The 27,104-nt window shown below is 42.1% G+C and overlaps 1 protein-coding gene across 1 annotated transcript in view; it reads left to right on the forward strand.

The window, feature by feature from the left end:
• Positions 1 to 27,104, forward strand: part of C2CD3 (C2 domain containing 3 centriole elongation regulator) — a 124,908-nt gene that overhangs the window by 80,586 nt on the left and 17,218 nt on the right. The window contains exons 25-31 of the mRNA XM_068556350.1: positions 7,196 to 7,334; positions 9,657 to 9,721; positions 10,573 to 10,778; positions 12,186 to 12,319; positions 16,922 to 17,083; positions 21,145 to 21,365; positions 23,328 to 24,249. Of these exons, the coding sequence (XP_068412451.1) occupies positions 7,196 to 7,334; positions 9,657 to 9,721; positions 10,573 to 10,778; positions 12,186 to 12,319; positions 16,922 to 17,083; positions 21,145 to 21,365; positions 23,328 to 24,249 (1,849 nt within the window). The remainder of the gene's footprint in view (positions 1 to 7,195; positions 7,335 to 9,656; positions 9,722 to 10,572; positions 10,779 to 12,185; positions 12,320 to 16,921; positions 17,084 to 21,144; positions 21,366 to 23,327; positions 24,250 to 27,104) is intronic.

Consider the following 27,104-nt stretch of genomic DNA (forward strand, 5'->3'; position numbering starts at 1 on the left):
AAAACTAATTGACACGGTTTTAGAGTGGCAGTGGACATACTGGTGGCACAAGGCTTACTTTTTCCAGCAGTGCTTGGCTTCCTTTCCCTTCCAATCATAACATATGGCAAGCCATTCCCTGGGCCTTTGCTCATGCACCTTTCTTAGCCAGGATTCCTTTCTCCCTTCCCCAGTTACCAAATTCTCCCCAACATCCTGCACTTCCTCTTAGTCACCCTGTTCCAGCCACGCTGGCCTCTTTGCTTTTTCTTGAATGTATAGGCAGACTCCTGCTTGGGGCCTTTGAATCTGGTGTTCTCTCTGTGCCTGGAATATTCCCCACTCCTGGCCTGTCTTTACTGAAATCACTGGCTCAGCAAAACCTTCCTTGGTCACCCATCTAAAATTACAGCCTTTCTCCAACAATACCTGTCCCTCTTTCCTGCGTTATTTTTTCCTATGGCCTTTAAATAGTGTATTTTGTTTATTTTCTGTCTTTCTAGAAAAAGATAAGTCCTACAGAGACAGAAATTTTTTGTTTTATTTACTGCTAAATCCCCAACACCTAGAACTGTGTATGACACATAATAAGCAGTAAATATTTGTTAAATGAGGGAGCAGATGAATATGAGACCTTGCTCAAATGCCCTTTTTCTCCTTTTAATACTTTCTCTGATTTTATGCTTTGCCTCTCCTGCAGGAAAGTTGCTTATGTGGAATTTAGCAGAGGAGAAGTTGCAGGGATTAATAGATTCACTCAACAAATAGTTATTAGGGTTCCGCTATGTCTAATACAGGGTATAGGATCATGTCCTCTTACACAGAAGGTTTCTGTCACCTTTTCTCTATTCTCACTGCCTCCTTGCTTGTTCAGCCTTCAGAAACTTGGACTAATGGGGTAGCCCTTTCAATGATTGCTGTGAACAATATTCTCTTTCAATATCTTTTTCATTATACTACTGAGGTTATACTTATTACTTTGTACTGAAAATGTTTCTTAATGTGTCTCTCCACTAGGCTGCCTGTTCCTTGGGGACAGGGACTGTGTGTTTATTTCTGTGTCTCAACACATGGGTCTTCCTGATGCAACTAAGCAAGCATAATGTCCTCTTGTTTGTGAATATGATGCTCAACACCTCTCATATTTCTGGTATGAGTTACAAATCTGTAAATCACTTGTTATTTGGCCTCTTTCCATTTAGCCAGGGCAGATCAAGCTTCGGAGTGGACACTTTCAGAGGTCTCTTGTCTCCCAAGTCCTACCCTCGCAGTGATAGGCCCATATAGTCAGTCCTTCGCCCCGCAAATATTTGTGCTTCGGTCAGACCCTGTGTTGGGCCCTGAGTGTACAGACCGGCCCATCATATCTCTGAAATTGCCTTCCGAATGATGATATAATAGAAAGACTTCTGGAATGGGAGTCAGAAGACTGGCTTCTGGCCCTAGCTAAGCCATTAACTTGCTTAGTGACTTTGGGCAAACCCAGTTCTCTTTTCCTCAGCTGTGAAATGTGATGGTCATATAAGATCATCTCTAAGATTCTCTTCACCTCTCATCTTCTAAGAATATGGTGCTGAGGGCAGCATATCCCACACTCTGTGAGTCAGCTATAAATTGCCAAGCTTTTGTGAAAACCATGTAGATGCTTCCTTAATATCCACGTTGGCTGTCCTCCTGCCTTCAACAGTGTTCTCTGTGTGTCTGTCCCTCTCACGCCTTAGAAGCTTCTTCCTTGAGGAAGGAAACGAATGATTCCTTAGTGCAAAGCTGCATGCAGAGGATTCACTAACAGCCCTGAATTATGCCTTAAACCTGAGGCAGCATAGTCCCCACTGTGGTCCTGGTTCTGAAATACAAGAGTTTCTTGGGTACTTTTGTTAGAAAAAGCTCTAAGGAACCTTCAAGAATCAGCTTCAGTACTCATAAGACTTGTGTACTTACACTCAACATGACCGGTATCTCTAGCCCTGTCTTACAAATGAGGCAATCAAGGAACAGAAAGGTAAAGTGATTTGAGGTAATCTAAATTATACTCAGTGAAAATCAAAACCGTCTTCAGTATCATCATCTTTTAGAGGCTCTCTTCCAACTACCCAGGCAGAGTTACGGGTCCTTCTGTGTCCCCACAGTCCCCTGTGCTTTTGGCATAGTCTTTATCTTATTGTATTATAATTATCTGTGTGTCTGCCTCCAGATCAAGAATCAGATCTGACTCATCTGTGCAGGTGTGCCACAGAACAGCTGTCAGTTAATGTTAGCTTAACAAAACTGAACTAGGTTTTTATTAACATACAAATTTGGGCATTGCTTGAGGGAAAGTTTCCATCTGTTCACTCCAGGCCAGAGGGAGAGCTTTTCTCTTAACCAGGTAGAATTAATTAGAACTATTGCAATGGAATATCCCTGGAATAGGAGTTAGGAAACCTGGCTGGATCTTCCAAATGCTAGTTTACCAGATGTGTGACAAGCAAGCCACTTTACCTCTCTGTTCCTTGGTTGCCTTATTTGTAAAATAGAGATAGAGACACCCATCTTGTGCGATTATCAAGGATGTCATCAGCACAAGTTTAGTGCTGATAAGAAAACTGTAAGCTGTAAAGTGTTAAAAATAAGGGGTTGTTATTTTAATCTCATTGAAGCAATCATACCATTTTTTGATGCATAAAACTACTACTTTTCATACTTATGTAAAACACAGGAAATCCAGTGAAAACTCTTAAAGTGGTAAAGCTGGCTCATCTCAAGTCCTCTTAACTGCTCTCAATGTGTGTCCCAACCCAGTAGGAAGTATAGCAGTTTTCATCTCGGCTGCCTCCAAAAGTATATCAGAACTTGACCTTTTCCAGGAAGGTAAACAGGCCCAGCTAAATTTCCAACCACAAGGGGAGAGCCAGGGGAAACCTGATAGACCCAAGCAGATTTCTTTATCACCTGCCTCTTTGGCTGAAAGGAGTATTTCTGTTCAAGACTGAATAAGGAACACTTTTTTTCCAAAGTAAAAATAGTACTTCTCTTTCAGGGACTTTAGCAAATAGCAGCCTCAAAATTAACGAACCTTAAAAGGGGGGTTGAGGTATGAGAGAGAGATCTGAGCAGTATTGGTATATATCTAGAATCATAGAATTTTATCGTAGGAAGTAATTTGAGAGCACATGTTTCTGATGAAGAAACTTGATGCCCAGAGAGCCAGAATGAAGTACCCAAAATGTCACACTAAATCAGTGGCAGAGTACACCAGAACCGAGGGGTCCTATCTCTCAGAACTACAGTTGGTCTTCTCTGCTGATCTCTCTCAGAGCATTCGGCACGCACACAAGGCAGCTTCTCTCTCTTCTCCAACCCTGGCAATCATCTGTAGACAAAGGGCAGCAGGGAGTCTGCAAACCTTTAATAAGGGCCGTGGGCCTACTCTGTGCATTAGTTTAGTGAGGGAAACACAGACACACACAGATTATTGTAGAATACTATGGAAGCTGCCAGTATAGAGGCAGATTATCTCTCCCTAGCTGTGAGGATTTATGACATTCTATTGGAAGAAATCAGTTGAGAAGCTTGAGACCTATTAATACTAAGGAAAATGGGAGACAGAGAGAGAGAGAGGTGAGATTGAGAGAGATGGAAGCTGTGTCAGGGAGAGTCCAGTTACAGGAAACAACTCCCTCCAGCCATTTTATTTATTTATTTTTATAAATTTATTTATTTATTTATTTATTTTTGGCTGTGTTCGGTCTTCATTGCTGCGCACAGGCTTTCTCTAGTTGCAGCGAGGGGGACTACTCTTTGTTGCAGTGCGCGGGCTTCTCATTGAGGTGGCTTCTCTTGTTGCGGAGCATGGGCTCTAGGTGTGCGGGCTTCAGTAGTTGTGGCACACGGGCTTAGTTGCTCCACAGCATGTGGGATCCTCCCGGACCAGGGCTTGAACCTGTGTCCGCTGCATTGGCAGTCAGATTCTTAACTACTGCGCCACCAGGGAAGCTCCACTCCAGCCATTTTAAACAGAGAGGAGTTTAATATAGATTATTAAGGTACTTCAAATTATTGGAAGGGCTCAAGGAGTGGGCTCTAGGCTAAGCTTTCAGGAGAGAACCAGTAGATCTTTTAAGTTTGAAATACGGTGCCAACACTGCAGTCCAGTGATCGGAAACGCTCATCAGCACTATTGACATCGGGCCTCTAGGGCCTCAGGGACCAAACCCTGGAGCAGAAAACTCAGTGTCATCCTTGCTAGTAGCAAAAGCAAAAGGGAAAGGAACATGTCCTTTGCCTCACGTCTGCCTTCCAGATCTGTTGTAATGGCATATAACAGATAGAGACCTCTTTGTATCCATACTCTAGCACAAAAGAGTCTGTGACCCTTTCAGTCTCTACAGTAAAGGAATACAATACAGTAAAAGTTAGTGGGGGTGGATGCTGAGCAAGTCAGTCCATGTAATACTGTTGAGTTTCACAAAAATAAAACTTTTTTAAGAAGATAGCTCACTAGATGAAGGTACTATTAGTGCTATTCTGTACATTTTACATTAGTAACGACAGGTGCTATATTACTGATTTCCATTAACTATTCTTTGCTTACTACCATTTTATTAGAATCACTTTTTCCTGCTCTTTCAAGAATATGCTTGTAAACTGGTTTTGCCAGGTTGTAGCCAATGGTTTTTTGTTTTATTTTGTTCCTCCTGTAGTTCTGTGTATCTTAGTGCTTCTCTGCCTCCTGGTTAAGCCTTTCTCCAGGTCCTGCTTTGTTGGCAACTCTTGCACACGCCTCAGCTCCCTCCTGCCTCGCAGCTACTACCAGCTCTCACTTCTAAGGCTAGCATTCCTCTTCCTCCTCTTCAGTTCTCTTTCCCAAGGCCTCGTTGCAAAATCTCCACTCCTTTGTCTCTGTTCATCACCCATTTTCTTTCTTTATTAATTATCCCCAGTAAGAGGGACTAAAAAGTAATGCCATCTGATCTGGTTGTTAGAAGTCACGAGATTAAATAACATGATGTAAATTTTTTACCAAGATTTGGAGGGGAAATATCATTTTTAGTTTAAACAAATAGGGCTATATTATGGAAGATAATGTAAAATCCTCATGAAATTTTAGATAAAATACAAGCCTGCTAATAGATGTCATGTGTGTTGTTGCTCTTTCAAGGCAACAAGAACCCCAATGCTCCAGATTTTAGTATTTACTTGTCTCTAAAAGTTGTTACTTTGGTGGGAAAATTTGAAAAGAATTGGTCTACTGTAATGGAAATTAAAACAGACTTGTGGTTGCCAAGGGGAAGGGGGGTGGGGGAGGGAAGGACTAGGAGTGTGGGCTTAGCAGATGTAAACTATTATATGTAGGATGGATAAACAAGGTCCTACTGTAGAGCACAGGGGACTATATTCAATATCCTGTGATTAAACCATCATGGAAAAAATATTTTTAAAAATGTCTGTGTGTGTATAACTGAGTCACTCTGCTATACAGCAGAGATTGCCACAACATTGTAAATCAACTATACTTTAATAAAAAATAAAATAATTTTTTTTTAAAAAAGCACTTAATAAAACTACAAAAAAAAAACCCAAAAACTGGTCTACTCTAATGGAAATTCTTTTGGTTGAGGAAAACACAGCAAAGCAAAATTGCAGGCACTTCTGTTTCCCTAAAGAACGTTGAAGTTGGAGAGATCTAATGATGGGGGTATAACGTTCAGAGTTTCTGCCTAGAGAGTCAAGAGAGGCTTCTCAGAGTAGAAGGTGCTAGAGTCTGTCTTTTAAAGGCTACTTATTAAATGTTACACTGCTTGTGGAGGGGAGTAAAATCAGCATTCCTGAGTATAAATGTGTTCATCGGATTTTCTGTCCACAGGGACAGCCTGGGGTCTTTGGAAGAGTAGTTACTGAAAGGAGCAATCAGAGAAGGAGCAGGGTGGAGCCTCAAAGATTAACTTCACCTACAAAGTAAAGTGGTATTATGCATTTGGGGAAGCCTTGAGCTAGTCAGGTAGAAAGAAGACAAACCATTTAGAATCCACATACAGAATTTGTTCCTCTGGATCACATAAATAATATTTAAGACATACTTATTTTCTTCTCTTCTCTTTCCTTCATCTGTAATCCTGAGTCATAGCATTTTAGAGCTGAAAGGGATCTTATGGAATGTATAGAGTCTACTACATTATATAGAATCTGTGTTACTCATCACTGTTGAAAAGAACTTTGTACTATGATGGAAATGTTCTATATTTTTACTGTCCAGTATGGTAGCCACTAGCCACATGTAGCTATTGAGTGCTTGAAATATAGCTAGTGTAACTAAGAAACAGAATTTTTAATCCTATTTAATCTTCACTAATTTAAAGTAAAATAGCCACCTGTGGTTAGTGGTTATCTTGTTGGACAGCTGAGTTAGACTATCTAGTATGTCATCCGTCTTCATTTTACATTGTTTTAAGAGAAAATAAATGACTGAGTCTCCCACATTGGAAACCTGATCTTGTAAAATTAGCATCAGCACAGTACTCAGTGTTTTACATTCATTTAACTCTAGTGGAGGCAATACAGGCAATGGCTGAGAGCTTGGACTCTAGAGCCAGAATGCTTGAATTTGACTCTCAGTTTACCATTTAGTAAATGTGTGACCACTTAATAAGTGTTTGATCTCTCTGTACCCCAGTTTTTTCATCTATATAATGGGAATAATAATAATATCTTCCTCATAGGTTTGTTGTAATGATTAAATGAGTTAATACATGTATAGTTCTTAGAATAGTGCCTGGCACATAGTAAGTGTTATATAAGTGTCACCCACTATATTATTTATTTTTAATCTTTACAACATCTGAGGAGGTGTAAGTATCATACGCCCCATTTGAGGAAGCGGTGGCCTAGATAGGCCTTGCCCAGGGTTACACAGAATGTGTATGGCAGAGCTAATCATTGATCATCTGACTTGTGAGTCCAGGCTCTTTGCAGTTCTGTCTTTTTTCTCTTAATCCAATATTTTCCATCATCCCACAGAGTACAAGGAGATGGGAGAAGTTGTTTCTTGCTGGGTAGTATTTATGAACTGAACCTTTAAAGGACAGTTTCAGTAGCAGACACAGGGAATAGCTCAAAGAAGGACCCAAAGGTAGGAGAGAGCTAAGAATGGTTCTTCTTGTACCTGCATAATGAGAGGCTTCCAACACATTCTTTTTGGTACCCTAAAGTATAGTCACTCCACTCTTTTCTATTTCAGGGAGCCCCTTGACACAGAGGAAAGTATCAATACCCAGTTGTTGTGTATCCTTCACAACAGCTGATGAGCCATCTCCTATCTACACCTCAGTGGTTGAAAACACAGATTCCCCCATCTGGAATTTTCAACAGCAGTCAAGGTTTGTATTTTATGATGTTCCATCAGCCTTCCAAAATCTGCTTTTTGTTCCAAGAGACAAACTCAGAGTGAGGAATGTAACAGACACAACAATATTGAGCAGAGTTGGAGAATGCTTTCCTTATCAAACAGTTATTTAATCCTAGTGCTTATGAATTCACAGCTAGTGGTGGATTAAAGGTTTTGTTGTGGTGTTTTTTAACTCTGCTCAGTACAAGTCAAAAATTATTCAGTGAAGACCTCTTATATGCTCTGCTCTGTTCTGGGCAGTGTGAATTAAAGATAATCTATTAAGACAGTCCCTGAAGACCCCTCAGCTAGGTGTGGAAGAATGTATACAAGCTATCTAGGTGAAGAAGGCAGAGAGGACTGATCTCAGGAAAGGCTGTGGATTATACATCCTTGGAAAAGATTTCTGTTGCAGTGGAAAGAGCCAGGGCTTGGAACTAGAGAGACTTGGCCTCATACCCCATCTCTGTCATTTACTAGCTGTGTGAACAAGTTACATAACATCTCTGAGCCTCAGATTCCTCATCTGTAAAGTGGAGGTAATTTTTACAGGGTTATTAGGAGGTCCAAATTACATGACATTTAGGGAAATTACCTCCTGGTACGTGGTAGGTACATAACAAATGACAGATCTTCTTTGGAAGCTCAAAAAAAGGGGGCGATGGAGTCCTTTCAACCATGTGGCAGTGCAGCTTGGAGGTCAGGGGCTGGTACAGAGGCCCACTGCTGCGGTACCGGGCTCTCCTCCCTTTTCTTCTGTTACCTGTTGCATTATCATTAAAAGTGGGATTCTATTACTAATTATTGTTACTATTATCTTTACACTGCATCACCTTTTGCAAAGTTTAATTCTTGTCCACCAACACCAGCCATGCCACATGGTATCTGATCTGCTGTTTTCTCACAGTGTTTATGTACCTACTCGAGTCTCAGCAGTTGCTCACATGTTCAGTGTTGTGAAATCTGAGTGGTTGACTTGAGTCAGGAGCTATAACTGCAATGATAACTCAGTACTGTCTATGGCGAGCTACTGGAAATTATAGGTATTCTGGCCATAGTGGCCAGTACTGAAATATCAAATCTGCCTCAAAAGATAGGCGACCAGAGGGCTGAGCTTCTAAGTGAGGGTGATTTGTTCATTCAGAACCTAACTTTACTAACTTGTTAAAACAACATTAACAATCACCTCATTTCATCCCATTACTATACAGTTGAGACTGTGGCCCAAGGAGGTTACATAGTCTGTTGGTAACAGAGGCAAGATTAGAAGAAAAATGAATGATGGTGCTGTTTGCAATTTCTTTATCACAAAATTGTTTCATTTGATCCTCCTAGAAACCTTGTAGGTAGATAATAATATCCCGTTTAACAGGTAGGAAAAGCAGGGCTCAAAGAGACTGAGTGCTCAGGGTCACTCAGGTGATACTAGGAGAGCTAGACTTCAGAGGTGGATATTTTGACCCCCGGCTAGAATTCAAATCTCTGACACAGTATTTGTTCCAAGTTAGCACAGTGCCTCTCACTGGTCTTGAAGTCGGCTCTCTTTAGTTCCCCAGTGGAGTCTGGAGAAGGATATTAAGTCTCTTAGTTTTCTCTGGTTCTCCATCTTGCTCACCTGGAGCAAGGGTACCTGCTTTGTAGTTTAAAACTATATAATTCACTTCATAGAAAATATATTAGAGGTGCTCAGTGAGTTCCACATTGACTTCTTTAACCTGGTAAGAAAGTTGGGTACTTTCTTATTTCGGTGCCTTGCCTCTGCACAGTGTGGCTCTGGAGTCAGGCAAACTAGGGTTCAAATCACAGCTCTGCCACTTACTGACTCTTATGTGACCTTGAAAAACTGACTTCACATCTTTGAGCCCAGCTTCATCATCTGTAAATCAAGGATAATAATGTCCATGTCATAGGTTCTTGTGCAGATTACATGTATAAGAAACACTTGACACCATGGCTGGCCCAAGGTAGGTACTCAATAAACACTCTTTTTCCTCTCTTCTCACCATCTCCACGCACCACCACAAGGCATAAGAAGAATCCTTACCTGCTCCAATAAAACGGGGTAGGGGGAAGAATACTACATCACAGTTGCTTGTTTTTAGGTCTTGACAAGTTCCGAGTTACTTCACCTCTCTGAGCTTCCATTCCCTCCTTTTAACTGTGAAGATAAAAATATATCCTAGGAGATGATCATAAGCATGAAATTAAAATGTTAGAAAAGTGTTTTGCAACTATAAGATGTTCTTCAAGTCTAAGTTTAATACTAGAGGAGCTTCCTATGCAGTTAATTTATGGTGGTTGTTTTTCTTAATAGGCTATCAAAAGAGCTTCTTTTGGACCCACAACAAACTCTGGTCTTCAAAGTTTGGCATAAAGGAGGTATGAACTCTATATTACTTGGTTGTAAAAATAAGTTCACATCATGTTGACAATTTGCCAATCCTTTTCTTTTTTTAACCAAGTAAAACCACGGCACTGATGGTTCTGGGAACACATATGTATGTTAGGGGTAATCCCACAGATTACCCGCTCTCTGTCATTAAGAGCGGCCTGAGGGAATTCCCTCGCGGTCCACTGGTTAGGACTTCAGGTAGCTTTCACTGCTGTGGCCCAGGTTCAATTCCTGGTCAGGGAACTAAGATCCCACAGGCCGTGCAATGCGGCCAAAAACAAACCCAAAAAATGAGCGGCCATAGCCCAAGCTCATTTTGCACCCTGTACTGGTTTTCTAGGGGGGTATTTGTCCTTTTTTGTGTGAATTATGTCTCTTTTGTTCTTAATTAAATATAATACAAGTGTATGTTATAGAAAATTTGGAAAATACAGACAAGTAAAAATAAGAAAATGTAAATCCCTCATAATTCCAAGGGTGATGGTCTTTCAAATGATTTATTTCAAGAGCCACTGCCCTAAGGAAAATCAGTGAGACGTGATAACATAGGGAAAAGAACAAGTGTTTTTTATGTTTAAGGGGTGTTTTCTAGTGGCCTATATCAAGAGGACAGAACTCAACCCTGCCAGTTTTTCCCTACCATACAAAAAGGGAACTTACAGTAGTTAGAAAGCAGGCTGTGGTTGCCAGTCTCTCATCCTCATTATCTGTCTTCTCTGTTGATTGTGGAATCACTGAACCTTCCCATCCTCTAAATCAGTTTCTCTGTGTGCCACCTCGAATCTCAGTGGCAGGACATGCCCAGCCACATTGCCCAGTTCTTCTCTTTCCCCCACAGATGAGGAGAGGGTGATTGGCTTTGCCTCAGTGGACCTCTCCCCGCTTCTCTCTGGCTTCCAGTTTGTCTGTGGCTGGTACAACATCACAGACTTCAGTGGAGAGTGCCAAGGGCAGATAAAAGTTGCCATCTCCCCTTTGGAGAGTTTGATGCACTTCAGAGAAGAAAGGCAAGCAAGACGTGGGATGGAGACCTCAGGATCACTGGTATGTATCCTGATTCACATCCTTAACCAATAAGGGTTCTACTGAGCAAAACCTATAAGAAGATAATTTACATGTGTTTGGTACTTTCCAGCATACAGAATACATTTGTGTCTCATAATGACCTCATGACCTTTTTGGGGTGAAAATGTTCTGGAATTACATGGTGGTGATGGATGCACAATTCTGAATATACTGAAAACCACTGAATTGAACACTTTCAAAGGGTGAATTTTATAATACATGAATTAAATCTCAATTTTTAAATAAAGTAAGATGAGTTGCAGTGTGGAATCTGAAACCACACTGGATGAACTTTTTAAAAAAAAACGCTGTTACATTAAAATCATTGGTCTATTAAAAAAAAATTAAAAGAGAATGGGAAGAGGGGAATTGATGATAGTAAGTACAGACAACTCTTTCAGGGAGTTTAACTGTAAAGGAAAGGAGAATTTTCCAGACTGTCCCAGATAGGAGAGCTCTATCAAGGCAAACACTGTGTTTTACTCATCTGTCTGTCACGCATGCCTGGCCCAGGGTTTGGTAAAGTGGGCATCAGTAAATATCAAATGAATGAATGAGTGAATAAATGCATGCGTGAGAAAATGACAAAGAGTTTAAATAGTCCCCATATAGGAGGGTCTTTTCTTTACATCAGCCCTGGTAATCATGAGACAAGAAATATCACAGCCAGATTATCCTCACATGTAAGGAAAATGTAAGATGTCCAGCCAGGAGTTCACAAACTAATGGAGGAAACAAGAGCATAAATAAAAATAAAGCAGCTTTTAAAAAGCAGTCTGAGGGCTTCCCTCGTGGCACAGCAGTTGGGAATCCGCCTGCCAGTGCAGGGGACACGGGTTCGATCCCTGGTCCAGGAAGATCCCACATGCCGTGGAACAGCTAAGCTAAGTTGTGCACCACAACTACTGAGCATGAGCTGTAGAGCCCACGAACCACAACTACTGAACCCACAAGCCACAGCTACTGAGGCCTGCGTGCCTAGAGCCCACGCTCCGCAACAAGAGAAGCCACTACAATGAGAAGCCCGCACACTGAAACGAAGAGTAGCCCCTGCTCACCGCAAGTAGAGAAAGCCCATGCGCAGCAACGAAAACCCAATGCAGGCAAAAATTAATTAATTAATTAATTAATTAATTAAATGTTTTTTAAAAATTAAAAAAAGCAGTCTGATAATGTAGTCTGTAAAATGGGGATAATAATAGTACCTACCTCATAAGACTGTGATGTTTAAATGAGAAAATGCATGTACCTTGCTTAGTACAGTGTTCAATACATAGAAAATAATAAATTATATGCATACAATAAATTTTACAAATTTATTTATACTGCTTTTTTCCAAAAGGATTTGTGGCAACAAGTGTGCCATTTTTCTCTTTGCTTCTACAGATCCCAATATACAGTACCTTTTCCTTCCCTGCCTCTGATATGTACGGTGCCTTCCCCGGCTGCATTGCAGGACAGACTCCAGAACAACTTGTTCACACCTCATCAAAGGAGGTTGATTTCTCCTCTCCTGGGAGGTGAGTGATTTCGTGATGATAGAAGGAAATGGGGTCAAGAGTGGAAGTGTGCAAACTAGCTTGTCATTTCTCTCTTTCCTTTATTAGAGGAAGAAATGAGAGACAGGGAAAGACAATTGACCCTCTTTCATAACCCCTGGGAACCCCAAGATCCTATGAAAACAGTTTTTATAAGATAGAAACTAGGGACTTCCCTGGTGGTCCAGTGGTTAAGAATCTGCCTTCCAATGCAGGGGACACAGGCTCGATCCGTGGTCGGGGAACTAAGATCCCACGTGCTGCAGAGCAGCTGAGCCTGTGCGCTGCAACTACAGAGCCCACGTGCTCTGGAGCCCGCACACCACAACTAGAGAGCCTGCGTGCTGCAATGAAAGATCCCACATGCTGCAAATAAGACCCATCGCAGCCAAAAATAAATAAATAAATTTTTTTTTTTAAAAAAAGGAAAGTTTTACTGCTATCAAAAGGGTAGCTTCAGTGCAAGGGACTCTTCTCTTTTCCTCAGAGGCCTTTAACCTTCATCCCTAAAATCAGTCATCAGCTGTGTGAGAAACATATCATGACCTTTCCCCTCCCAAACCTACATGCCAGGTTATTTTGTGAAAAGCAGTTGGCCCACCTTTATCACCTAGCCAACTGTGAATATGCATATGGATATCAGGGCTAGAGCATATTCCATCCTGTCAAAGGGTAGAATCTAAGACTAAGATTGCTTCTTTCCACCCCATTCCCCTCAGGCCCTAGTGTCATTTGCATCCCCCTGCCTCCATCAGTCTTTTCCTTGTCTCTCTCTCCACCTCAGGGAGAAGGCAAGGGATCTTATACGAGATACTCCTACAGCAGCAGTTACTGAGTAGACCCTTTATTCCAAGAAAGATACTCTAATACTGCTTAGCCACTCAAAGACCCATTTCAGTGCTATGTAGCTTTCCTACCACATGAAGAGAGCCTCTGCCCTCTGCATAAAGGGAGCCCATGTGTATGTGAAATCCTAGATCCCAATATCTATTCTATAGGTGTTACGTTGACCATAGCCAATCAGTGAGACAAAGGAATCTCAGAATAATTATGCTGAGAGAGAGAATAATTATGCTGAGAGAGAGAAGCTAGACAAAGAGTACATTGTATATGATTCCATTTATATAAAATTCTAGAAAATATGTACTAATCTATAGTGACAGAAAATCAGTGGTTGCCTAGGGATAACGCAGGATGAATGGAGCGGGAAAGAGGGAGGAATTACAAAGGACAGGGGGAAACTTCTAAGGGTGATGGATATGTTGATTATCTTAATGTGTGTGGTAATGGTTTCCTTAGAGGTACATATATGTCAAAATACATATTGTACACTTTAAATATGTGAAGTTTATTATATACCGGTTATACTTTAATAAAGCAGTGGTTCTCAAACATTTCCACTTCAGAACTCCCTTATACTCTTAAAAATTATTGATGACCTCAAAGAGGTTTGTTTCTGTAGGTTATAACTATCAGTTTTTACCATATTAGAAATTTAAATGGAGACACTTTTTAATTTCTTACAATTTTTTTTAATTTTTATTTTTATTGAAGTATAGTCGATTTACAATATCATGTTAGTTTCAGGTGTACAGCACAGTAATTCAGTGATATATATATATATATATATATATATATATATATTCCTTTTCAGATTCTTTTCCCTTATAGGTTATTACAAAATATTAAGTATAGTTCCCTGTGCTATACAGTAGGTCCTTGTTGGTTATCTTTTTTTTTTTAAATTTTTTAATTTTTTCGGCCATGCTGTGCAGCATGCAAGATCTTAGTCTCCCAACCAGGGATCAAACCTGTGCCCCCTGCATTGGAAGCACAGAGTCCTAACTGCTGGACCACCAGGGAATTCCCGGTTATCTGTTTTATATATAGTAGTGTGTATATGTTAATCCCAACTTTCTAACTTATCCCTCCCTGCAACCACCCCCAAACTGAGAAACTTTTAAAACATAATATACAAAATCAATTGTGTTTCTGTACATCAGCAATGAATAATCCAAAATGAAATTGAAAAGATGATTCCATTTACAATAGCATCAAAGAGAATAAAATACTTAAGAATAAATTTAACCAAAAAAGTACAGAACTTGTTCTCTGAAAACTATAAACCATTGTTGAAATAAATTAAAGAAGTTCTAAATAATGGAAAGATATCCCATGTTCATGGATTGGAAGACTTAATATTGTTAATATCAGTTCCCCAAATTGATCTGTAGATTCAACATACTCCCTATATCACAGTCCCTGCTGGATTCCTTATGGAAATGGGCAAGCTAGTCCTAAAATTCATATGGAAATTTAAGGGACACAGAATAGGCAAAACAATCTTGAAAAGGAAGAAAAACATTCCCAATTTCAAAACTTACTACAAAGCTACAGTAAACAATGCAGTACTGGTATAAGGATAGAAATAAAGATCAATAGAATAGAATTGAGAGTCCAGAAATAAACCCATGTGCCAAGGATGCCAAGATGTCAAAGGTGCCAAGATGGTTTAATAGAATAGTCTTTTCAAGAAGTGTGTTGGAACAACTGGATATCCGCAAGCAGAAGACTGAAGTGGGACCCCCTTCCTCAGACCATATACAAAACTAACTCCAAATGGGTCATATATCTAAATATAAGAGCTAAAACTATAAAAACTCTTAGAAGAAAACATAGTAAATTTTTTATAACCTTTGATTAGGCAATGATTCCTTAGATATGACACCAGAAGTAGAAGCAACAAAGGAAAAAATAAATTGGATTCATCAAAATTTAAAACTTTCCTTCTACAAACGATACCAAGAAAGTGAAAAGACAACCCACAGAATGTGAGAAAATATTTGCAAATCATAGATCTGATAAGAGACTTGTATCCAGAATATATAAAGAGTTCTTACAACTTAATAATATAAAGCAAATAACTCAATTAAAAATAAGCAAATGATCTGAATAGATATATCTCTAAAGAAGATATACAAATGGCCAATAAGCACATGAAAGGTGTTTGTCATTAGCCATAAGGGAAATATAAATGAAAACTATAATGACATACCACTTCACATCCACTAGGACGGCTGTAATCAAAAAGACAAATATCACAAGTGTTGGGGAGGATACGGAGAAATTGGAATCCTCATACATGGCTTGTGGGAATGTAGAATGGTGCAGCTGTTTTGGAAAACAGTCTGGTAGTTCCTTAAAAGGTTAAACATAGAAGAACCTTATGATCCAGTACTTTCACTCCTATGTATATACCCAAGAGAAATGAAAACATATGTCCACACAAAAACTTGTACATGATTGTTTGTAGCAGCATTATTCCTAATAACCAAAAAATAGAAACAACCCTAATGTCTATCAACTGGTAAGTACATAAACAAAATGTGATATATCTATACAATTGAAAATTATTCAGCCATGAAAAGGAATGAAGTACTGATATATGCTACCACATAGATTAAGCTTGAAAACAGTATGCTAAATGGAAGAAGCTAGTCACAAAACATCACATATGTATGATTCCATTAATATAAAATATCTGGATTAGGCAAATCTATAGAGACAGGAAGTGGATTAGCAGTTGTGTGGGGCTGGGAGGTTTGGGTGGAGGGTCAGGGGAGAGGAGGAAATACGGAGTAATGGCTGTTAGGTATAGGATTTCTTTTTAGAGTGATGAAAATATTCTAAAATTGATTGTGCTGATGGTTGCACAGCTCTGAATATATTAAAATCCATTGTATTGTACACTTTAAATGGGTGAATTATTTGTTATGTGAATTATATCTCAATGAAGCTGTTATTTAAAAAGAAGAAGGGACTTCCCTGGTTGTCCAGTGGTTAAGAATCCACCTTCCAATGCAGGGGATGCAGGTTTGATCCCTGGTTGGAGAACTAAGATCCCACATGCCGCGGGACAATTGAGCCCACACACCATGACTAGAGAGCCCATGTGCCACAACTATAGAGCCCATGCACTCTGGAGCCCACGCGTGCCGCAGCTAGAGAGAAGCCTGTGCGCCGCAACAAAAGATCCTGCGTGCCACAACTAAGACCCAACTAAGCCAAAAATAAATAAATTAATTTTTTAAATAAATAAATAATTTAAAAAGTAAATTAGTTAATTAAAAAACAAAAAGAAGATGATTATTGCTGGGATCAAGTTCTTGAATACCATGCTAAGGAACTTGAAATTTGTTCTAAAGATAAAAAAAGAGAAGCCAAAGTTAGAAAGGAATGATAGTAATTGAATAGGTTAGTACATGTTGAATGCTTAGAACAGTGCTTGGCACATAATAAGGACTCCATAAATGTTGTTGTTATTGTTATTTCAGTTCTGTGTTTTTAAAAAATCACTGAGGCTATAATGTAGAGAATTTATAAAAGGGGAATGAATAAGACTGAAGACAGAATTATTCAGGAGATAATTATAATCCAAGCAATTGAGTCGATGAAGCCAGAACTGTGGTAGTGGGGATGGATTTGCAGTACCATGTCAGGAGGGTGATTTGTTTGTTGTCACAAATTTATTGTTTGTTTTCTCATTGGTTGGGAATTTATTTTGCCCCCATTTATTCCTGATAGAAGCAGTACCACAAGAAGCAAGGCATCACGCCACGAAGAGCATGTGCAGAACATCCGCCGATTCCATGAATCCCTGCAGCAGGGAGAGGCAATCTTGCCAAGTGATGACAAACTGACCACATCACCCTTGTCCTCCCATACTTCCATTCTGACTTCTCTCAGGTGAGGCTCTCTGCTGAGTAAAGACACAGGGAACCATAGTGGAGCACAAGGTGAATGGGCAAAGGCAACCTGCAGTACTGCTTTCTATCAGCTACCACCGCTCCGGGATGTTTAGCAAGGGCTTTCGTGTATGTTAGCTTCAAAGTGGACCTGGAGCCTCACAGGATTCCTCACAGATGAATCTATCGCAGCTTGGGGCCTTCCAGTCCTTCAGGGGGCTATATTTCTGGTCCACCTATAAATATAGAAACTTTAGATTGGTCATCAGACTTCATAATAACCACCCTCACATCTACTCTACAATTTACAAAGCCTGATCCTGCCTACTGTCTCACTGTCTTTATCCTCACAGCCACTGGATTCTTCCAGACCAGCATCTGTCCTGTTAATGCTTCCCTGTCTCTTTCTTAGTTTAGTCAGCATCTGAGCCAGAAAAGCACTGTGAGAATTGAAAGGACCATTAGAGATCATTTGGATCAGCCCCTGGATTACCTAGTAAGAAGTGTGGTGCAGTGGAAAGGACTTGGCTCCAGAGTCAGATAGACTTGATTTCCAATCCTGACTCTGCCATTCCCAGCAGAGGAGACAGCCATGTTGCCATTATAATTATAACCATGTATGATAAGAGTTCCAGGTTTCCTGGCCAAGGGTACATGAAGGAATGAGTAACATTCTAGGTTGGTCATGGAAAGATATAAAGAAGTCACATTTGAACTGGTCTTTAAAGGAACAAGTCAACAAATATGAAGGGCATTCTGTGCAGAAAAAAAATGTGCTAAGGCCCAGGAGCATGAAACAATAAGCCCAGTTTGGGGAGACACCAGCAGTGCAGTTAGGGTGAGGCTGAGCATAAGATGTAGGGAGCAGGGCAAGTTGTGTGGGAGTCAGTTCTCGAAGGGCCTTGAATGTCAGGCCAAGAGTTTGCACTTTTACATCAGTGATTCTCAAATGGAAAGTGATGGGGCCGGGAGGAAGAGAATGTGTAAAGTTTGAGGAAACAAATATAAAAAAGGATTTTACTTTTTTTTTTTTTTTTTAATTTATTTATTTATTTATTTATTTTTGGCTGTGTTGGGTCTTCGTTTCTGTGCGAGGGCCTTCTCTAGTTGTGGCAAGTGGGGGCCACCCTTCATCGCGGTGCGCGGGCCTCTCACTGTCGCGGCCTCTCTTGTTGCGGAGCACAGGCTCCAGACGCGCAGGCCCAGTAGTTGTGGCTCACGGGCCCGATTGCTCCGCGCCATGTGGGATCTTCCCGGACCAGGGCTCGAACCCGTGTGCCCTGCATTGGCAGGCAGATTCTCAACCACTGCGCCACCAGGGAAGCCCAAGGATTTTACTTTTTAAAAAAACTAATCTATTATTTGATTTCATAAAACAAGCTCAGAATGAAAGATTGGCAAAATCTTTTTTGGTGGGACATGGGTTAGAAAGGACTGAGCAGTCGTGCTATAGACGGGGAAATTGCTCAAACTTATAAGGAAGTAATATGTTCAGATTCTCATTTTAGGAAGATGCTGGAGATTGGAGGCTAAGTAAAACCATCAACAGTGTGGCTGCATTTTATTGGATCATTCACATGGCATACTTTAGCACCCACTGAGGAAGGAGAGAAAGAAACTCTCCTTCACCCTAGAGCAGTTTCTCTCAACCTCAGCACTGTTGACATTTGGGCCAGATATTTTGCCTGTGGGGGCCTGTCCTGTGCATCCTAGGATATTTAGCAGCATCCCTGGTCTCTATCCACTAAATATTAGTAGCACCCCTCCCCCAGCTGTGACAACCAAAAATGTCTCCATACATTGCCAAATGTCCCCTTGGAGCTAAAACCATCAGGCTAAAAACCACTGCCCTGGAGGAGTGGTTCTCAAAATTTAGTGTGTGTCAGAATCACATGAAGAGCTTATTAAAACAGTTATTGCTGGGACCCACCCATACAGCTCTTGATTCAGTAGGTCTAGGATAGGGCCTGAGAGCTTGCGTTTCTAACGACTCCTCAGGTGACGCTGATGCTGCCAGTCCTAGAGCCAGGTTTTGAGAACCACTGCCGTAGACAAATTCCCTACGAAACAGATGAAACAAGATGATGTCAATTTTGCATTACTTCCTTGGGTTCATGGAGCCCTAAAGCAGTGTTTCATTTGAGTCACAGCAATCCTGTGAGGCCTGCAGGGCAAGTATTACCAAACTTTTCCCACAAATGAGGAATTTGCAGCTAGGTGTTAATAGGTTCTATACCCAGAACCTCTGACAAGGCCAGTTGGGTTTGCATATTTTCTAAAGCTTCACCAAGTTGACATTTGTCTGCATGTTCCTGCTACAGGTATTTATCTATGTGGCATAAACCCAAATATAGACACCTAAGTAAATCCACTATGATTTGATAGAGTTGTGGCTTCTAGTGATAGAATAAGGATCAGCTTTGTCCTCTCATTTAATTTACGTTTGACTCTAAGATATGCAGACTGTTCTTAACAAAAGGATAGAAAGACTTTCTGTTTACTTCACAGTTATTTAGTGTCTGTGTTGTGCCAGTTGTGCCGGGCACACTGAGTATACTAGAGAAATAGAGAAGTTTGAGATATTATCTTCTATTACCAGACGCGCATGGCCTAGCTAGGGAAACTAAACTAACACATAATGAGAAAACTAAGGGAAAATCTAAGGCAGAAGGTTAGATGCCAAGAGTGAAGGAGTTTAAGGGAGAGGTGGCCTAATGACTTGGGACAATAGACTTTTAAAAGGAGAAATATGAGCTGCACCTTAAAAAGTGAATAGGACAGGGACAGAGCAGGGAGCAGCTTGAACTCGGGTTCTAACCTGCAGGGGTGTGAGGCAGAAATGAACCCAGTTGGGACAGAGCCCATCTACTATAATGGAAAAAGCATAAGTCTTGGAGTTACAATTTCTGAGTAGCTGCATGCTACTACTTACCCTAGACAAATCACTTAAATTCTCTGACCTCACATTCCTTATTTGTAAAACAGTAATTACTGATCTCATCTGGTTGGATGAGAATTAAACAAGGTAATGTGTTTGAAAGCATAAAACGTAAAATCCTATGCAAGTGAAGGTGGTAATAGTTGGTGTGATTTCTCTTTGGAGTAGTAAGAATGAATGTGCCCCCATTAAAGGTTTTTGAACAGATTTTTTTTTTAAATTAATTAATTAATTTATTTATTTATTTTTGGCTGTGTTGGGTCTTCGTTTCTATGCGAGGGCTTTCTCCAGTTGTGGCAAGCGGGGGCCACTCTTCATCGCGGTGCGTGGGCCTCTTACTATCGCGGCCTCTCTTGTTGCGGAGCACAAGCTCCAGACGCGCAGGCTCAGTAGTTGTGGCTCACGGGCCTAGTTGCTCCGCGGCATGTGGGATCCTCCCAGACCAGGGCTCGAACCCGTGTCCCCTGCATTGGCAGGCAGATTCTCAGCCACTGCGCCACCAGGGAAGCCCCCAGAAGATTTTTTTAAAGGTCATTTATTCATGTCTATTTATCCATTCAGCATTCATTTATTTTGTGCCAAGCACTGTGCTGGGTGCAGTAGATATAAAGGAATCAGCACAGAGTTCACATCACATCAGGGGAAATTGATGTGAAACAAACAAATGATATGGTTGAAGAGTACAGAAAGAACTAGAGCACAGAGGAGTGGCCCTTAAACCAACTTAGAGAGTCAGGGAAGGCTTGCTGGAAGAGGTCACTTGCTTGAAGGATCAGGAATGGTTAAAAGGTAGCAGAGGTCAGTGCTAGACCAGAGTAAGGGGAAGTGAGGATTGGAATGATGATAAGAATTGTTCCCTATAAGGAGGTAGAATACTTGCTGGACATCAGAAGAGGAATCCCATTAACCAGACAGAGAGGGAAAATGTTGTCCCCGGCAGTGGGATTGTAGTCAGAGAGGTGAAGGATGAATTGGTGGATTGGAGAGAGAGGGGCCCTGCTGTTAATAGACCAAGTGAGAGATGCTAAGGTCCTAGCTCAAGCAATGGAAGGTCAGGGGAACATAAAAGATGCTCATAATCACAGTGAATGACCCTTTTTTCTTCTCCCCTTCTTCTTTTGCAGGAGGAATCTGAGTGAGCTAGATCAGATCCAGCGGTACTTCAGCCAGAAGCTCACCAAGCCTTTACTTCCCCTCAGTCCTCAGACCCATCCTGCCATCTCGCAGTGCCAAGAGAGTCAGAGGGACCATCTTCGGCCAGGAGCCAGCAGCCTAGACCCCGAAAACCATTGCATCCTGGAGAAATCCAGTAACCTGGTGTTGCAAGTCAGCTCCTTAATCACGGGTATGGCTCAGGGCCGCTCTTGTTGAGGAGTTATGGTCATGGGTGCTTATTCAAAAAGCATTTGAATGTGTGCCTTCAGACAAGTCTTTATGGCAAATAGAGACCAACAGCTTTCACCATCTCTCTTACTTATTTACTGTCTTCCTTTTGAAAGGAGAGACATAGTAGTGTGGCATTGGAACGTGTGCAATGGAAAGAACATGGGACTGAGAGGCAGGGGACCCGAGTTGAATCCTTGGTGGGTTTGTGGCACAGACTTACTGTTTGACTCTGAGCATACCCTTTCTCTTCTTGAGCTTCAGTTTCCCCAACCAGAAAAAGAGGGGAATGGATTAGATGAGTTCTTCAGTGGCAGTTCGTGAACTCGTGCCACTCTATTTTCGGAAAAACTCAACTACAAACATATTTCAGATTTTAATTCTCAGAGGCCAGAAGACTGCATTTTTATCAAGCACCCCAGATGATTCTAGGTGTTGGTGGTCCATAGTCTACCCTTTGAAAAGCCCCCTTAACTGGTGGTTCTCACTTTGACTGTATTTATATCATTGAGGGAGCTTTTTTTTTTTTCTTGGCCACACCGCTATCGTAGCTTCCTGACCAGGGATTGAACCTGGGCCCTTAGCAGTGAAAGCACGGAGTCCTAACCACTGGACTGCCAGGGAATTCCCGGGATCGTTTTTCTCAAGCAGAATGTGTAGATTCTACACAGGGATGAATAAGTTCAGTTTTTTCTCTTTAAAGGGAAAAAAAGCCACCATGGTTGATATTAGGCACAAACCTTCCTACCCTCTTCTCCCAGATACCTAACCTGTTGGTAGCCAGGACCACAGAAGTGTACTCTGTGTACACTGTGTACTTGCTTGGAAATAATCAGTCAACTGTTTATTGAGCACCAGCTGTGCCAGGCATTATTGTGTCACTAGTTCTGGCAGGATACAGTGGTGGACAAGACAGGCATTGTCTGTGCTTTCATCAATCATGCATGCTGTAGTCAACCAAAGAAGCTGCCCCCCAGAAAGAAAGCATAAGAGCAAAACAGAGGGAGGCTTGTTTGGGGTGGAGGTGAGAGTGGATAAGGAGAATCCCTTTAAAGGTCATATTAAAAGAGGAGAGTGAGGAGAATCAAAGGCTTGAAGCCGAAGGGCCTTGAAGGCAAGCTTAGGAGTTTAATCTTTATCCTGGAAGAAAAGGGGGAGTTCTAAGCAAGGGGATGACAGAAGGAGAACTGATTTTCACAAGGAGAGGATGACTTTTGAAAGGAGTTACTGAATGCCTATATATGTGCTACACAATGTATGCCCATTTATCTCATATATTTTTCACCATAACGCTGTGAAAAAGGTGGTGTTTTATCACATTTTAAAGATAAACAGACTCAGGATAGTTTGCTCGTAACCACAAAATTGACAAGTGACAGTAGAGATTTGAACCCAAGACTGACTGGCTCCAAAGCCTGTGCTCTTTCCAGCACACCATGTTGCCTCCATTTTCTTCACAAATCTCCACAGCCTTATCATTTGGGTGATGGGTATTTCTTTGCTTTTATTTTCCAAATAAAATAGTTCTAATAACTGTCATCAAATAGGTAAATAAGTGGATTCTCATTTTGGTTTTTAATATAGGTAATTACTGAAGTAAATGGAAGCATGGACGTTCCCACCAGGACTCCCAGCTCCCAAGAATTCCTGAGCATGAGCAGATAGTCTCTGAAAGTGTTTCCACAGACGTAACCACAGCTATAAATGGATTAGATTTTGGTCCTCTGATATTAGAATAAAATGCTAGAAATTGTACTGCCTTGAAAATAGTTTCACTGACTCTCGGGGGCAAATTAACTATTATCTTTAAGGTTTGTTCAAAGGTCTGATTGCAAGACTACATCTGAAACTAGAAGCTAATGTGGGAAAGTTGAGTGGTCTGTGGCCCTACCTTGTAGTAAGAGTGATATCTGTTACTGTTTAGATCTGCAGACTATCACCCGGAGCTCTCAAGGATCTTTGCGTTCTCACCAAGTGAGGAGTAGAAGCAGAGAAGTCACCACCCTCCCAGATGCTCAGGACACAGTAGCCATGGAAGAACGAAGCACAACTCCAGACCTGCCATTGGCAAGAGCTCCAGATGAGGGCAGAAACTCCCCACTTCCCTCTACTCTTGAAGAGACTTCAAGTGGAAGAGGAATGCTTCATGAGGCCCTGGGGCACACGGTACCCATCACAAGAATGCAGAGCAGTGAGGACACCAAGGCAGGCCCGGCCTACAGTGATGAGGACTATGAAGAAGACATCATTGAGCCCAGGACCCTCAATGAGATCACCACCGTAACAGACAAAACTAGCCCTTGGTCCAGTTTCATGTCAGATGCAAGTGAGATCATCAGCCCTCAGCCTGATGAGGGGCAGAGGGAAGGCCCCTCTTGTCCTTCAGAGCCTTTCCCCAGAGAGGAGCTCAAGGTCAGAAGTAGCTTTCTGTCCAGCCCGGAAAGGACTGTTAGCCCCCACTTGCATAGGCAGGGCTCTCCTAGCCACAGTATTGTTCCTTGTGAGGGTGTGGCCTGTAAGGCCAGGGTTGGAGAGCCTGCCTCAGCAGGCCCTCAGCTCAGCTCCCATGTGACACTCTCAGGAGCCCAACAGAGCAAAACCTGTGTTGGGTGGCACTCACCAAAGGCAGACCAGGACCAGGAGCCCAAGCCAGAGGCCCAGGCTGAGAAGGAAGTGGTCTCCGATGAGCTAAGTGACTCTGCTGATAGCTCTGAGAAGCTCCCTCTACACCCAGCCTCCCAGAGCAGAAGGGAAAACCATAAGCAGCCACCCATCAACTGCCCTGACATCAGGCAGAAGCAGGAGACATCTGGGTCAGAGGTGTCCACGAAGCAGAGCATCCTCCTGTATCCTTTGGTGTTTCCCCCAGGTAGCCCCTTAAGCCATCTCTAGGCATTTTGGGTGCTGGTGCTTAGGCCAGCCGCATGAGCGTGAGCAGTGGCCCCCCTCATAGAATGCACTCAGGGGCTTGGGGAGCCCCTTCCTGCTGAAGACTCACCTGTACTGATCAGGTGCTACGATTCTACCATTATCATCAGGCCTCTGAAGCATAATGCTTTGAACTGGGTTTAGATGTTGGTAGTACATTCATTAGCCTATCCTAGCCTGATTTATCTGATTAATCTCTGGGTATTTTACACCTGAAGGCAAGGTTCTGCATCTAAGGAATGAGACCATTAATCTCAGTTGAAATTCCAGGGGAGGGTGTAGAGAAAGAAGAGTCCTACCACGGATTGAGCATTTAGCATGTGCCAGGCACTTTACGTACATTTTGCATTCGGTCACACAAGTCTTTAAAGTTGGTATCATTTCTATTTTGCATGTAACGAAATGGAGACTCAGAGTTTTAGTGACTTGCCTAATTAATTTTTTTTAAAGGCAAGTGATGGGGCCAAGGGGAGGGGAAAGTGGGCAGTGTTGAAATGGTCTTACCCAAGCCCCCCCAGGATGGCAGTGTTGATGGGGAGAGGGGCGTCTGACATTCCCCCTCTTCCTCCTTTGAAATGCAGATGGGCATGTTATGGGGAAAGGAAACCACTTGGGACCATCAGTAGCCCTCACATCTGTAGCCTAACCAGCTGATCACATCAGCTCACCTGATATCCCAACAATAAGCAGGGGTTATTGCAGGGCTGGTGGGTGAAGCAGGCTGCCTTTGTAGTGCTTTGCAGTTCTTTCTCCACTAGAAATCAGGGGGCCTGACTTTGACCATTCGGACCCAGCTCTTACTACTTGTGTAACGTCAAGCATATAGTTTAACCTTTCTGAGCCTCGATTTCTTCACCTGTAAGATGGAGGTAGTAATCCCTTACCCACCAGACTGTACACTCGCAGGTAGGTCAAGGACCTTGTCTTTCTCCATGTCCCCAGACATGACACACAGAAAGGATCAGTAAATATAGATTGAAATGAGCTATCAGTTTCACAGGATTCTTGAGAAACTCAAATGAGTGGGAACATTTGTACATACCACACAGATGTGATTCTTGATGTAAGGCAGAGAGAAACCTGAGGGTAGGGGGTATGGGCTCAGGAGAGGCTTAAAGCGTGAAATGGCTGGAGGCTGAGCACTGAAAGCAGAGTGCCTCGGTGTTCTTTCCTGGCCTCGTTCTTCCTGGCTTCTGATGTTTCTGCCTCTACAGTCGATTTAGTTGTGCTCAGAATTTATGGTCAGTGGAGGAGCAGTCACATGTGCCAGGTGCTAAGGGCACTGCTTTAATTCGGGCCTTCCCAACTGCTCATTCTTTCAAAAAGTGAGTATTGCCAGGCCCGGTGCTGTGTAATGAGGACAGAGATTTGAATCAGCCCTTACCTCGAGAAGTTCCCATTATGAGGTAGGAGACAGGTAATGACAGTAACAGTAAATAGGCAGTGATAAATAGCCTTTGTTGTTCTAAGGCATGGACAAAATGCTAGGGAACAAGAGGAGGAAGCTGCCATAACTCTGTTTGGAGGTACCCCAGAAAGAGAGCCAGTAGAGCTGGACCTCAAAGATGAATAGCCATTCTGTAGGCAGGGACAAGAACGTTGTAGTCACAGCGAACTGTGTGCGCAGAGGCGTAGCCACTTGAAGGAGCCTGGCCTGTGGGCAGAAGTCACTGTGGTTAGAGCCCCCGGATAAGAGGGGTGGTGAGGGGTGAAGCTGGGCTGGATCTTAAGGGGCCTTTTATATCTGGCTAAGGTACTTGGACTCTGTCTTGTTAGCAGATTAAACTTCAGTTTCCTTATCTTTAAATAAGTAAGTAATAACAGTAGTTTTCTTGTGGGGTTGTTGTGAAAATTAAATTAACAATGTAAACTACCTAGCATAGTGCCTGGTACGTAAATAGTGTTCAGTAAATGTTAAGCAAGCATATGATTGGTCAGATTTACATATTAGAAAATTCTCCCAGTGCCTTGTAGAGGGTGGATTAGGTCAGGAGAGACCAGAAGCAAGGAGACCAGGTAGGAAACTTGCAGTAATAATGAAAGATGAAGAAAGTCTGACCTAAAGCATAGACTGCTTTATGATGAGGAAAAGGAGGAGGGATCTGAGAGGATTAGACAGGGGCAGGGGATGAGAAAGAGGAAAACAGAAAGTATGACTGAGAGATTTCTGTCACAAGTTAGGTCATTTACTAGGTAAGAAATAGCACATAAAGACAGACAGTTTGGAGGGAAGAGGCAGATTGCTGTTTTGCACATGTGCCTGTGAGACGTCCAGGAGGAAATGCAGGCCTGGATTTCAGGATGAGATCAGCTATGAAGGTAGATACCTCTGGAAACAGACAAGAACAGCAAGGAGACAGAGAAAGGGAGAGCCACACAAGACAGAGCCCTGAGGATCACCAGTACGTGAGGGCAGGGGGAGCAGACGCGCCCACAGAGGAGGTGGAGGAGAGCCGGTGAGAGAGATGGGAGCAGCAGGGTTTCGGGGAGTGGTGGTCAGCACCCTGATGCTTAAGACGTCCAGCACAATGTGGACTGACATGTATTCGCTGGCTTTAGCATCAGGAGGACAGTGCAGAGGTGGGGATGGAAAGCAGATTTCAGTAGGTGTGAGGGAACCAGTGGTGACTTTTCCCCCTCAGCTGGGGAGACAGGAAGGGCTGACATTTACTGAGTACATGCTATGTGTCAGGCACCATTCTAAGCACTTTGTATATATAATGTCATTTAATTCTCAAAAGGTACAATTATTATATCCATCTTACAGGTGAAG

The sequence above is a fragment of the Eschrichtius robustus genome, chromosome 11 (assembly GCF_028021215.1).
Source record: "Eschrichtius robustus isolate mEscRob2 chromosome 11, mEscRob2.pri, whole genome shotgun sequence".
In the NCBI taxonomy this organism is placed as follows: domain Eukaryota; kingdom Metazoa; phylum Chordata; class Mammalia; order Artiodactyla; family Eschrichtiidae; genus Eschrichtius; species Eschrichtius robustus.